The 13,368-nt window shown below is 40.1% G+C and overlaps 1 protein-coding gene across 3 annotated transcripts in view; it reads left to right on the forward strand.

Annotated features, from left to right (window-relative positions):
• Rbp6 (RNA-binding protein 6) overlaps window positions 1–13,368 on the forward strand; it is a 243,401-nt gene that overhangs the window by 190,733 nt on the left and 39,300 nt on the right. For all 3 annotated transcript variants that reach the window (XM_019060155.2, XM_019060156.2, XM_019060157.2), the window contains 2 exons: window positions 6,676–6,758; window positions 11,928–12,012. In XM_019060155.2, the coding sequence (XP_018915700.1) occupies window positions 6,676–6,758; window positions 11,928–12,012 (168 nt within the window). The remainder of the gene's footprint in view (window positions 1–6,675; window positions 6,759–11,927; window positions 12,013–13,368) is intronic.

The raw sequence follows: 13,368 nt of genomic DNA on the forward strand, positions 1-13,368 counted from the left end.
ACCAGCCCACATCAAGTTGAAATTGAGAAAGAAAGGTTTAAAGTTTCGTTTTTCCATAAGATTCAATGTAAAAAATTAATTGTACCCCCTTTTTTCACAAACTGAATATCAGTTTTGAACTAAGAATTTTCGGCAGAAAAAAACATACATCTAATTGAGCTCAAAACCACTCGTAACTCAATTTTTGCCAAAATGTGGGTTGGTTCCTTTCTGGTAAACTCGGTCCATTTACCATGTCTCTAATATTTTAGCCAGCCAAATTTGGCATTAAAATGCACTTACGTACAGTTTTGTATTTTCCATGGAGATTGAAAGGTTAATTTGTGTCTGGGGATATAAAGGACTTTTTTACATTTGTTTTACATATTCATCTGGAATGTTTTCCTTTTTGCTAGCAGGCAGAGTTCCAGGTTTAGGAGGAGCGGGTCGGCAGGGAATGCCGTGAGGATACAATTGAATCAATACTGCGGTGGGCCTGATCCTGGCCAACCGGGTCCTCCCCGAAAATAGACGTTGCAAAACTCTGTGCGCTCGAAAATACCGTTTTTACACTGTTTCGCTTAATAGAATAGTCTATAGTATTCCACATGACTGAATGTTGAAACTTACGTCATAAAAGCGAGAAGTCGATGCTATTCAATTTTCCGGACAGGGGTTTACCTTATCCTTGAGATGTTTTTCAAATGGATTTTGCAAGAGGGGTATCGTGAGGGCAAAAATCACTTTGATTGGAAGAGTGTCGTGTTTCACTCTCTCGCCATTGAAGCTCGTAGAAAGCCCTAAAATCCTTGAACTTCGTTAATGGCCGCATCGATCAATCGGTTTTTTTTATTTATTCGTTTATTTTGTTTTATACGTCGTATTTAAAAATATCGTAACGACCACAAGAACTATTAATGACTTTTATCTATCTGTATGGGTTGAATTAACAAATCCTTCATCTCAGAGACAAAGTATCCCTGGATAATAATTCACATTACCTAAAGGACCAGGAATTTTGGGATTCTACATCTTTTATTGTAAAAGTAAGAATTGTGTTAATATATCACTAATGTAGTTGACTTGTTTGTCATTCTTCTTCATACACTCCATTCACTCATCACACAATGAGGGGTTTTTGAGGGTGTACATTAGCATTTTAATTATTACTTTTTTATGGTGGTTTTTCATGTGACTCGACTATTTTCAGGATTATTAGAGCCACAATTTTTTTTTATAATGACCCACACTCCTGTGATACTTATATTGATATAGGCTCTATTCTGCTGACTTTGTTTTCTTAAAAAAAGAAAATCGAGACCTTAAGTAACTATTAAAGCAACAATAGTGTCCAGATACTAATTAGATTCTAAATTCCCATTGTTCTTTGATTTCTCAGTTTATTGGAGCCTCGACAAACATAAAATTGTCCAAAAAACATGACTTAGAATGGAAGTCTCCCTTTACTCTGCCCCCATGGAAGATAATGGACACTGCATGCCCTCAAACAATATTATATTGACAACCAACCTATTTTCTGATTTCATTCTCGGCGCACAAGACTGTGACGCCGCTATCCGGGGTGTGCCATGTTGTAATAATTGTGAGTGTTCGAACGTGAGTTACGGTTACATATCTGAAAGGCGCAGCGCGTTTTGCGTAAATCTGGTGACGCTACTCCAGTCTTTCTCGTTTCCCCTCATCATCAAGGCTTCCCTCCTTATTTCATTATATCTGTGTCGGAGAAAGTTTGAAATGGAGTCTTGTCACGCAAATACTTTTTTGTGTGACGTTTGACACCTACCCGCTTTTTCGCCGGTCGTTGGCCATCATGATCCCTGTGCACGTGGGACTGGTCAAAAATCAATTTTTCGGAAGTTCGATTATTTTTTTCTCTCTTTTTTTTCTTTTTTTTCTTTCTTTAAGTTAAAGTATAGTACCTATATGAACCGTAAAACACACCTTGATGTATGAAAAATAGTGTAATAATTTACAGAATTACAAACTGTACTAAAAGTCGGGCATATCGACGGTGAAACTTTTTGGATGTCGACGTTTGAATTTTGCCGTTTTGAATTTCGGCGACTTTGACAACACAGGAAATGTGTTATTCAATAATAATTTTTCTAGTTTCACCAAGCTCCTCCCAATTTTTCCCAAAATTTTCTTGCGCAGTTTCGTTGTTAGGCAAAACGTTACTACGGATCTGAGCGTTTCCTTGGAAATTTTAAAACCACCTAAAGCGACACACACCACCACCACCCCCCCCCCCAAAAAAAAAAAAAACTTAAATCAGAAAAATACCTGGAACAAATGCTGCAAGACAACGCCCATTGCGGAAGTCTATAAAGACGCCACAATCGAATACTGACTGAACGATGGCCAGATGACGATTTTTTCCTAACCATCTTTTATTCTATTCTGCAGGAGAGTGATGCAGGTAAGCTCATGTGGTATGCCATACCCGAGTACCAGACCATTTGGAACGGGCATTGTCCAATTACGTCCCGCGGTAAGCCTTCATGCTCGATTGAGTCCTCCAAAAATTTGATGGCCGAATTTGCTCGTTTCGATTGCGTCCTTCACCGATTTTATCCCGGAGCATTCTTATTGGGTCTCCCGTATCAAAATCTGGATACTGTCGGAATCGATTTTTTTAACTTACGCAAGACTTTTTTTCTGTACAATTTTATTTAAAAAATACCACCCCTCCCTTTGGGTGCTATAGCTCCGAAAGTTTCTGTTCGGTAGATTTTCATCTGTATTCAGTATCGTCTGTTTACAGGTTTGCTCGAGTAACCGAATGCAGTAGATCTTATATCAATTTCATTGCAAACATTTTTTTAGGTTTTTTAAAATCGAAAGATCAATTACCATGTTCAAAAGAGTATCAACAAATGTGATTTTCAACTCTTTTCAATGTTCTCCGGGGACAGACTAGTCGTACAATAATTGCATCTTAAGTTTAGAAAAATGAAATAAAATCGGCATTACTTTTTTCTGGGGCGTTTCCCCTAACTACAGAGGTAATCTCTCCTTAAGTGGATGGTCGCATGAAAAAAAAAATGAGAGGAAAACAGTTGAATTTTTGTAACATGGTTTTTAGTGAAAAAAAGCAAATCATATTGTTTGGCCAAGAGACCGATAAAAAAATTAAAATGCAGGTAAAAAAAAGGAATTCCCAAAATTCTCTGCAAGTTTTTGGATTCAACTTTACGCTCGGAGATTAATCGTGAAATTGTGGAAAGAAAGAAGGTCTTAAAATTTAAAAAATCGATCCCAATTGGATTCACATTTTTATCTGGGACACCTAGTATGTTGCTTTTGTTAATGGCAATGTCGCGGAGAGTGAAAAATCCCTGAACCGAACAGTTAAAACAAATCCATATAGGGAGGGTAGAGACCGTGCGTGACGCAGGGGGCTGCTTGGAAAAGGAGTTACTTCTACCTTGTATTTCGGGTGTTTCCGTAAGATACAACTTCAGTAGGCAAAAAGGAGACATTTTTCGCAGTCAACATCCTCAATTTCCATTTTACTCCTAAAAACTTTTTTTTTTATTTTTTTATTTTTAAAAAAGCATGAGATTGAAGCATCAAAAGAGGAGGGAGACTTGTAATAATCTTTAGCGTAAGCCTTAAAGCTCGTCGGACGAGAAATTCTTTGAGGGTAGGGGAAAAATTCATCTTCCGCGCGAGGGGTAATCGCAGAAGATGGAAGAGTCCACTCAGCCTGTCTCGGCGTTGCGTTCCAACCCCACTCATTCCCACCGATCACGCTACGAATCCTCGCTACCCTCCCGGCGTCTACACCACTCCTCACTACTCCTCAGGATCGTATATTTGTCGAAGGCAATTAGTCAAATCAGGCCGGTAGTCAAATTTTGACAGGTTACGGAATTCTATAAATTTATGGCGAGGAGTTCACGGATTTTCAATATTTCGGGAAGAATAACTCATCAAATCCGCGATCTCTCCTTGTTCCTTCATTTTTACAGTACATTTAAGTGTTAAAATTTTAAAAATTCTATGTTTTATGACATGCTGAAAATTGCACGATAAATGTGCATTCAGGATCTTAAAATCGTTTAAAATACTATTACATTGGTAAAAAAAACCTCTTGGTTCAAAAGTGCAGTTTCTTGTCGCCGGATTTAAGAGTCTGAACTCTTGTTTCAATGCAAAATCCGCTTGAATCAATGAAAAATCCGCTTGAAACAAGAGTTCAAGACTCTTAAATCCGGCGACAAGAAACTGCACTCTTAAGTCAATGCAATGCGACATTGGTCCAAGAGGTTTTTTTTTACCAGTGTATGCCGCATATTTTTACAGAGAATTCTTTCTTACAGGAGCAAAGAATTATTTTGTCGAAAATTAGAGTAAAAAATCAAAATATCAATCTAAGTAAGAATATTTGACCAAATGCCTGATTAGACTATTTGCCTTCTACATACTCATAGTCGTTCTTTAAATGTTAGGGCTTCCTTGACCAATGCAAGTCTTATGGCTGAAGGAGGCCTTAATGTCCAAGGAAAGATTCTGAATACGACGTCCTCGGCAAAATCTCGCACGCGTCACACCTCCATGCCGTTGCAATGCCATTGCAGAAGTAATGAATGCACCGCTCTACTGCTCGCTCCCCTCCGAATGAATATCCCTTTTGGTTGTTTTCGTTCTCGTTCTCTCTCTCTCTCTCCGTTTTTTCATTGTTGTTCTCTCCATTGTTCTTCTTTTATTCTTTCATCGTTGTTCTCTTTGTTCTTAATCTCTGTTGTTCCATCGTTGTTCTCGTCGTTGTTGCTCTCTGTTGTTTCATCGTTGTTCTCTGCAATGCAAGTCCTCGATTTTTTACGAGGGCAACGGAAATGCCTTTATTAAATATTGCAGGATGTAATGGATGGCGTCTCCACAAAGTTTTCAAAAATTGAAAAACTTTTTTAATTTTTTTATCTGTATAATTTTTTTTGGATTGAGTTGTTTCAGAGCGTTTGAGTGCTTTGTATGATCAATATATATGTATATGAATCTTGGAGATCAGTCAGAAAGTCTTAAGTTAATAAAATGACCAGGAGTTCGATTGAGTTCAATTAGGACGTTAAACGTGACTTCACAAAAATTCTGGTCGCCCTCTCACCATTTATTTTCCGTATGTCTTATCTGGTTTTACCCCTGGCGCGGCATCGTACACAATCATGCGCTAACTGCAGCCCTAGGCCCGCCCTCTTTCCTCAGGCTAACTGAGTTTCTTCAATCAAGCGGCGCTGACGTCATTGAACGTTGCCTTGACTTTTTTTCAATAAGGAACTTTAGGATGCCTTTAAGAATGTAAATTGGGAAAATTCAAAGCAACTTACAAGAACATGACACCCAAATACCACTCATAGAATACAGAACCGTAAAAAGATGTTTATTTTGGTCAATAAAGACCAAAACTGGAAAATGTAACCTAAAAATACTTTATGCAAATACGATTCTTTGTTTATAGCTCATCTTGGGGACAACAGAATGTGCCATCAATATTTTTGGCCAGACATTCGCTTGCATGTGCGAGCTAGTCCAGTAATGGCAGCGCAAAATGCAAGTAGTCGGATTCAGGTTAAAACCGTCCAACTACAAAATGAAAAATAATGGGTCATTGACGCAAACTCATTCGTAGCATTTAAGTTTTAAGCTGCGCGTGCGTTACTCCATCCTCCAATTGTGTACCTTCACTTTGAGTCGTACCCGGGGACATTACCGAAACTATACAGGAATCGAAATTGTTTTTGTTAATAGGAAATATTCTCACTAAACACGATTCCAGATTATGTACAAATAGCGGTATTTTTCTCTCCTTTTTTGTTTTTGGTGAATATATTATCTAATCATCACACTTTTCTCATCACTGTCGCACGGTGGCGTTTCCAGCAAGTTGGCAACACTGCTTGACTGCTCATGCTCCATTTAAATCCATTGAATGTATCGATTTTAGGTGAGACATGCAGCCTCACCGAGAATCGATTGTTTTGCATACATTTAAACGGAGGAAAATCAGTGTTGTCAACTTGCAAGAATCGCCACTGCATTGTCATGTACTTTCGACTCAAAAGAATTCAGAAGAACAGGGACAAGCTCGCGGCTTTTTCTTTTAAGTTTGTGTGGAATGAAACGGCAACGCGCGAAGTTCTCTCGTTATTTGAAAACAAAAATAAATATGATAAGCGTATTCTATGGGTACAAAAAAACAAGAGAATAAAATCATACTGGACGCACGGATTCGACTCTTTTATTACAACATTCAATTTTATTCTTATACGTCGCACTGGTATGTGGCAAGCACTTTTCGTTACGTAAAGACCAGTGGCGTAGCGTACTTTGCGATATATCGATTGTTATTCCATTTAAACCCATGGAAAAGGATCGATAAACAGGGTGTTCGCAGCGAACTCCTTAAGAGTCGATTCTTTACCATAGGTTTAAATAATAGAACAATCGATTCATCGCAATTCACGCCACGCCACTGGTAAATACCGACGTACGTTGCAGGACCGATGTGAAGATTATGCGACGAGTAAATTATAATACTCTTCTAGCGATTCAAAAGACCCTGATACGTTCGTTTGTATTTTTTTTCTGTGTATATACTTCTTTGCAACATCTTACGTAAGTACGTTTGCTATCTTAATCATGTTTTTTGATCTAGCTTTTCTTCTGTTCCAGGTTTTGGTTTTGTAACGTTCCAGTGTGAAGATGTGGTCGATAAAGTCTGCGAAATTCACTTTCACGAAATTAATAATAAAATGGTAAGTGATTCGCCGTGTTTGTCCTCTTTGGTCTTAGTCTCGTAATCAAAACGCACCTTTTTTACCTCAATAATTTCATTTTGTTCTCACCAGTGTCAAGCGCTTTGGCTTGGAAAAATATGGTTAAAAGAAGTTTTTAGTTTTAGAAAAATGACATCACAGTCGATCCTAACAAGGCACTGTCCAGATTGAGAGGTCAGCCGAGTTTCTTGACGACTGGATTATTGATAAAGAAATAAAAGATGGGAAGAGCGAAAAGCATCAACCTTTTCTCTAAGACATTGTTGTTGTTTGAAATATTCTCAAGTTACCGTACACTTCTATTGATTCAGTATTTATTTTTTTCTACAACGATTTCTTTAAAGAGGCGACGCGGTTCTCGTCAACCCTTAGATGTCTAACAGTAAGCCAGGTCAAACTGACCCGAAGCTTGCAAAAAACACTTGCCCCGCGGATTGGGGCCGGCACACAGTGGATCAGGTCAATTAGAGAGGCCGGACATGAAATTTTTTACTAAAACTGCAAATTTTGATGATTATTTCGTCACATTTTAAATTTCTACGGGTGCTTATTGCAGGCTATGTGCGGTGCTTATTGTGCTTAATGAGGTTACGAGAAAATCAATGAAACCACTTTAAAAATCTCAAAGTTTTGTATGTACGGAGTTACAAGCGTTTGAGGTTTTCAAATCTTGTCCGACCTCTCCTATTGACTCAATCCGCTGTGCGTCATAATTATACATATAGGTCTACAAATAAATGTTGAAAAAAAAGGATTGGGCTTCAAATTAATGAAAAAAAGGGGAAAAAATCAAATCGGGTCTAATTGATCCGGGTATCTCTTTCGCGGGGAAGTTATGGGGCTGTCACATACAAGCTTTAGATACAGGTCCACCCGGTTCTTATTTTAGGATGTATAAATACATCCGAAAATATGAATTAGACATCAAATTTTGAAAAAAAAAAATCGAGTTTCAACACACCCGAAAGTAAGAAAGACATGATCGGGCCTTTTTTTTAAACTTTTTTTCTGAATCGAATCGACACCTCATCGGCAGCATAGAGCAGAGCACGGCATGTTCACGCAGTCACGCTTGGCGCATCGCGCCTTCAATTCTGCAGATACCACACGGACATCCATCAAGCACGAATAGTTGTATCTCTGCGCCGTCACCAACGCGCGTCCGCGTCCTGTCCCTTGCACTAGTTTTGTGTTGGTGATAGTGTTGAGTCTCTTGCAAAATTTGGCCCAGGGTTAGCTGATTAGTTCGAAAATCCCCGACTCTTGCAGGAATTTTAATCCGAAACATCTGGATGGAAAACCAAACGCGGTTAACGGAAACTCATAAATTTCAAAGTTAAAGGACGAAAATTATGCTCGTAATAATTTGATTCAATGCAGGAAAGCATTGCGAATCCATAATTGATATAATCTCGATTAGCCGTTAGTTAAGATGTGAAAGTGGAAATGATAAATGGAATCGGTGCAGTCTCCGCATGCACAGTGTTTTAATTAGAATCACATTAACAGCAAATTACATGTGTACACTTATTAGCACTATTAATTTCGTTCCTCTTCCTATCTCTCTCTCGGTATCCTGCCGTCGCCACTTAACCCGGAATGGGCTGTGGCACTGCCTGCTTTATAACCGAGTTACGGTCTGTATCTTCCATCCCTCTTTTTCGTTATCATCCTGTACCCTTCTAATAACACAGCTTGAATATTTGCTGGGGAACGAGTTTGCTTCAACGATCCGTCGCCACCTATTTCTACTCAATTTTACGAATATCTCTGGTTTTTCCGGGAAAGTTTGTCTCTATTACTGCCTTGCTAAGGAAAAACGTCGTATGAACCTTCAGGCGTTGCCAAATTTCTTTTGATAAAACAAGAATTTCCTGGTAAACTTATGAATATTTTCCTTCCAATGTTTTAAATAATTTTGTTCGCAATTTCACTTGTAGTCCCTGAAAATTTCAAAGACAAATATTCATAACTTTTCTCAAAAATAAACATTTTATCGAAGAAAATCTGGCAACTCTCGAATACTCATACGGCGTTCTTCCATAGCACGGCAGATTAAAGGTCTAGTCGCCCTTAGTTTTTTTTTTTTTTTTTTTTTTTTTTTTTTTTTTTTTAAGCCTATTCCGGCGCGCGGTTCTTCATAGTCTGATTTTTTTTTAGATACATAATCCAGGGACTTTTCAAATTGTATACAATTAAGTGTTACATCTTGGCAGCTGAAAGTAAGAAGTACTGCTATTGAGAGCAGATAACTTACTATCTTCGAATTTCTATTTTTGAGCTCGTAATTTCTGTATGAGTCAATGACGTTTCAACGCAAAGTCATATTCACCAAAAAGAGGGGCAGTTTGGGAAGGAGAACCATATTTCCCCAAATGCGTCCGAGGTTGTACTTTTTTGAGTAATCATGGCGACACTGCAAAGGATCAATACAGGTCCTGGAGGCTTAAACAACTTTGCTACTTTATTTTCCAACAAGCTGTAAGAAATGTGCTCAACTTTGGAAGCCCTGTTTTGAGTTTGCAGGGAAGAATATCAAAATGCGATCATTGGACCGGAAAACCCGCTGCGCTATGACCCCCTCTTTCTTTGCCCATGGCTCGAAAGTTTAATTTTTTCATTGATGATTGGAAACTTGATACCCTCTTTAAAGATAGCCAAGATTTCTCTATTTTGGCTTATTTGGTAGCCAAAAGATGCATTTTCGCTAGTGAGCCTGTTTTCTCCCGTTAAACCTAAGTGGTTCTCTCTGAAACTTCCTCGATCTCTTAGCACCTTGTCTAAAAATGCTTTGAATCGACTTTAATCATAGGTAACTCATTTCTTTCATGGAGCGAGCCGACTACGACCGGAACGAGTGAATGTGCCAACATCACTAAAATATGTCACACCTGAGGCACTGCGTGGGCTTAGGTGTCTATATTACTTCTTTACCCGATGTTCAGTAGCGCGCGATTAGGTTCGGACCCCGACTGCAAGCTTTTGCACCCCCAACTTCAGGAACTGATGGTTCTTCCAACCCCTTCTTCAATTCGGTTACTTCTGTTTCGAGCATAAAAGTGGCTCTTCATTTTTAACTGCCGTCGCCGCAAGGTGTATTTTTGTATTTCATCTCTGGAAATTGTACTTAAAATTTTAACGCGAGGTTCTTCCATGAACTCCAGTTTGGTGTTTCAGAATAATAGTGGATTAAACGGTGCAGCTTCGATAGACGATGAAATTTTGATGCAATTCCGATGAAAATAGAACATTTAATGACTGTTGGTTGCCATAAAATATTGGAGCTTTGGAGGTTGCCAGCCCGGAAAGACCCACCCATCAACATTATTGTTAATCGTTCCCGCGGTTTTTAGGAGAATGTTAATTTTTCTATCCACCCGCTGTTCTTGTCCCTCCTGCGCACTTCCACCAGCAATCAGTATTTTCCAAAATTTGGTATGATTTTTCGACTCACTTTTCTTAGTTGGCATTTTTAGATAACAAATCAAATAACGGGTGGAAAAAAAACAGCAATATGTACCAGTTGTTCAAAGAGCTTTGTATTGTACAAACTTGCGAAGAACCGCAGCAGTCGCAATATCCGTCATCATGCATCGCCCGAGGAGTGGTGGTAACGGATATTGCGCGTGGCGCGGTAAGGGTGTCGGCGGATGAGACACAGTTCTTAGAAAAGAACTTCGCATGAAAACCCGTGGAGTTCACCGGAGAAATCTCTATCAGAGCTCTGAAGAAACGTGGCTGAAGAGATGATGTTTTTCGTAGCCAGCCGAGACTCCACTGTGTTTACCTTGGGAACAGGATAAGAACAAGGGTGGCGGGGGGGGGGGGGACAAGGCTAAAATACAACAATATTAAAACATCCGAGACCCTTTGGCTTAAAACTGAGTCATTTTCAGTCGGAATAATACAAAAAACCGAATGGCGGAAGACAAATTGCCTAAGAAGGTACCAGATTGGGCTCTTCCTGGGAGGAGACGAAGGGGACGTCCAGCAAAATCGTGGATAGGTGACATTGTAGATGAAATTCCAAGATGCCATTTACCAGATGACCTCTGGGTCCATAGACAAGAATATGGCGGTTAGGTGTCGCAGAGCGCCCGAGCGCGCTGTAGAAGCGACTTGAATGCATGCATAATACAATAACAATTAAAAAATATCGATAAAAAAGCCTGAGACCTTCATGTTGATGGCCGAGATCTGAGAAAAACAAACGAATAAACTGATAAGAGGCACATGGATGCCCCTTAGGACGTTTTACCTTTGGATTGGCCCGATGTGACTGGAAATGACAGGAGACGGGATGCCGAAGAAGGTCCTTGATTGGGTTCCTCCTGGGAGGAGACGCAGAGGGCGCCCAATGGAAGGTTGGAGGGAGGAGATTGAAACAGAAATGTTAAGGTGCTCAATGCCCCAAGGGTTGTGGTTCGATAGAAAGCAGTGGAGGTTAGGTGTCGAAGAGCGCGAGGGAGTGCTATAAAGCGACCTCAAAGACATAAAGACGGAGCACTAAAAGCAAAAAATGAAGCTTCTAGAGCTTCTTTTCAATCACCTCTACTATTGGCTAGAGGATTGGCGGCGAAATCGGGACAAGTTTGAATTCAAATGTAGGGCGGGAACTAATAAATAAAATTGCGGAAACAAAGTATTTTAGGTTGATTTTTGCCCAAATTCAGGTACACACTCATATTTTTTTAACTTTAGGTTAGTTTCAGTCCTTCGTCGACCGATTAATTTCATTTGGGAGTAACGTTGATCTAGAACTGTAACGGCCTGTTTGAACCTGCAGAACCACCATGAGCAGAAGAAAAACTAACTTTATGTGAGATTACTGCTTGTTACCGAGCAAAAGTAGGTGTATTATATTAGGACGCAGACCGAACTTTCTTAGTATATTCGTTTTAGGAATTTAAAATACGTTTCAAAGAAGAAATGTGCAAAAATCAAGAGGACAAGTTCAAATCAAATTTCCGTTTGCCGCCATGGATTCCCGCGCTCATTTACACACTCACACAAGCGCGCAGCGCCGAACCTAGCTTCACTTTTTCCCCGTGCTTTTAGATACGAGCGCTCCGTCTTTATGTCTTTGAGCGACCTATATGTATGCATTGGCCGGATGTTAATTTGTGAATGTTTTTCGTTTGATTTCAGGTAGAGTGTAAGAAAGCTCAGCCGAAGGAAGTAATGTTACCAGCCAACTTAGCGAAAACGAGAGCGGCGAGTAGAGGAACGTACGGTGAGTCAGCGACTATAACAAGTGGCTCTAGTAACCAGGCCCAAAGCGGGACTTTCACTCCGGCCCTGCACACTGCCAGCAGTATCCGCTACTCCCCATACCCGCTCCCGGCCGCAAACTCCTCTGCGGTCACCTCCATTATCCCCAATCCCACCTACATCCAGATCCCGTACAACGTGTCCGCCGGAGCAGTGCACGCTCAACAGTGCAAGCGGGTCTTCGCGGCCGCTGTTAGCGCGGCGGCGGCCGCTTTCCGACCCCCGCACCCCCAGCCGCAGTCCAACTTTCACCACCAACCCTCGCTCACCTATAGCATGAACGATCTCCTCGGCTTGCAGAGCCTTGACATTCCCACACTCTCAACCATCCATCCTCACGTCTCCACGGCTATAGGACTCTGACCAGTGCTTGCTCACCTTCCCAGACATCCATAAAATTCTCACCTGCCGACTGATAGTTGAAATTGATAGAGTAAGCTATAGACAGAGAGGAACAAAGGTATGTGGAAGGATCCTATTGGTAGAAGTGGACACGATAAAAACGACCCAGTGCTGAGTCCTAGCTGTTTTAAATCAAATGGAGCTAGCTAATGTGGCAGTAGTGCTGAGCCCTACAACTCTAGAGTCCAGCCCTACAGCTCTAGAGTCCAGCCCTACAGATTTAGGTCTCAGCAGCACTGCCGTATCACCTGGCTCCATTTGATTTAAACAGTTAGAGCTCAGCATTAAGTCTTTTTTCCACGGATGATTCCGATGAGCAGACAAGGTTATTAGACTTACTAACGACAACCGACGAGAGACCCTACAGTTAGTCCATAATTTCCTCCCTTATTCCATAGGAACCAACCATTTCAACCATTGGGATCGCTCCATAATCCCTATGTCTTCTTTTTCTGTAGCTTTGTCTATAAATTTATACAATCAGCCCGCAGAAAACCGTTTTAAATATTTTGTTTCGTTGCTTTGGCCCTCTAATCGTTATTTCTGTTTTTTATATTTTTAATTTTGAGTATTTGAGGGTGGAGGGTGATTGCTATTCGTCAGGTAGCTTTCTGGTGAGGATACTCTTTCATAGATAGTGGGCAAGGTGAATATTTAAGCGCTAAACGATTTTTTTTCTCTCTCTCATTCATTTTGTTTAGAAACTTTTCTAAGCATCAAAGAGTTTCAAAATCAACTCCCGACTCACAATATCATGTTTATGATTACACTCAATTGAACTCTTTTATGTACTAAGTTAGAGGAGCCTGTAAAGCTCATGTGACCAGTTTATTTATTTTTTATGGAGTCTATTCAATAAAACGCGAGAAATTGTTTTGGTTTCGGTGTAAACGGAAATTTAGTTTATGGAATAACA

This window comes from Bemisia tabaci, chromosome 1 (genome assembly GCF_918797505.1).
Source record: "Bemisia tabaci chromosome 1, PGI_BMITA_v3".
Lineage (NCBI taxonomy): Eukaryota > Metazoa > Arthropoda > Insecta > Hemiptera > Aleyrodidae > Bemisia > Bemisia tabaci.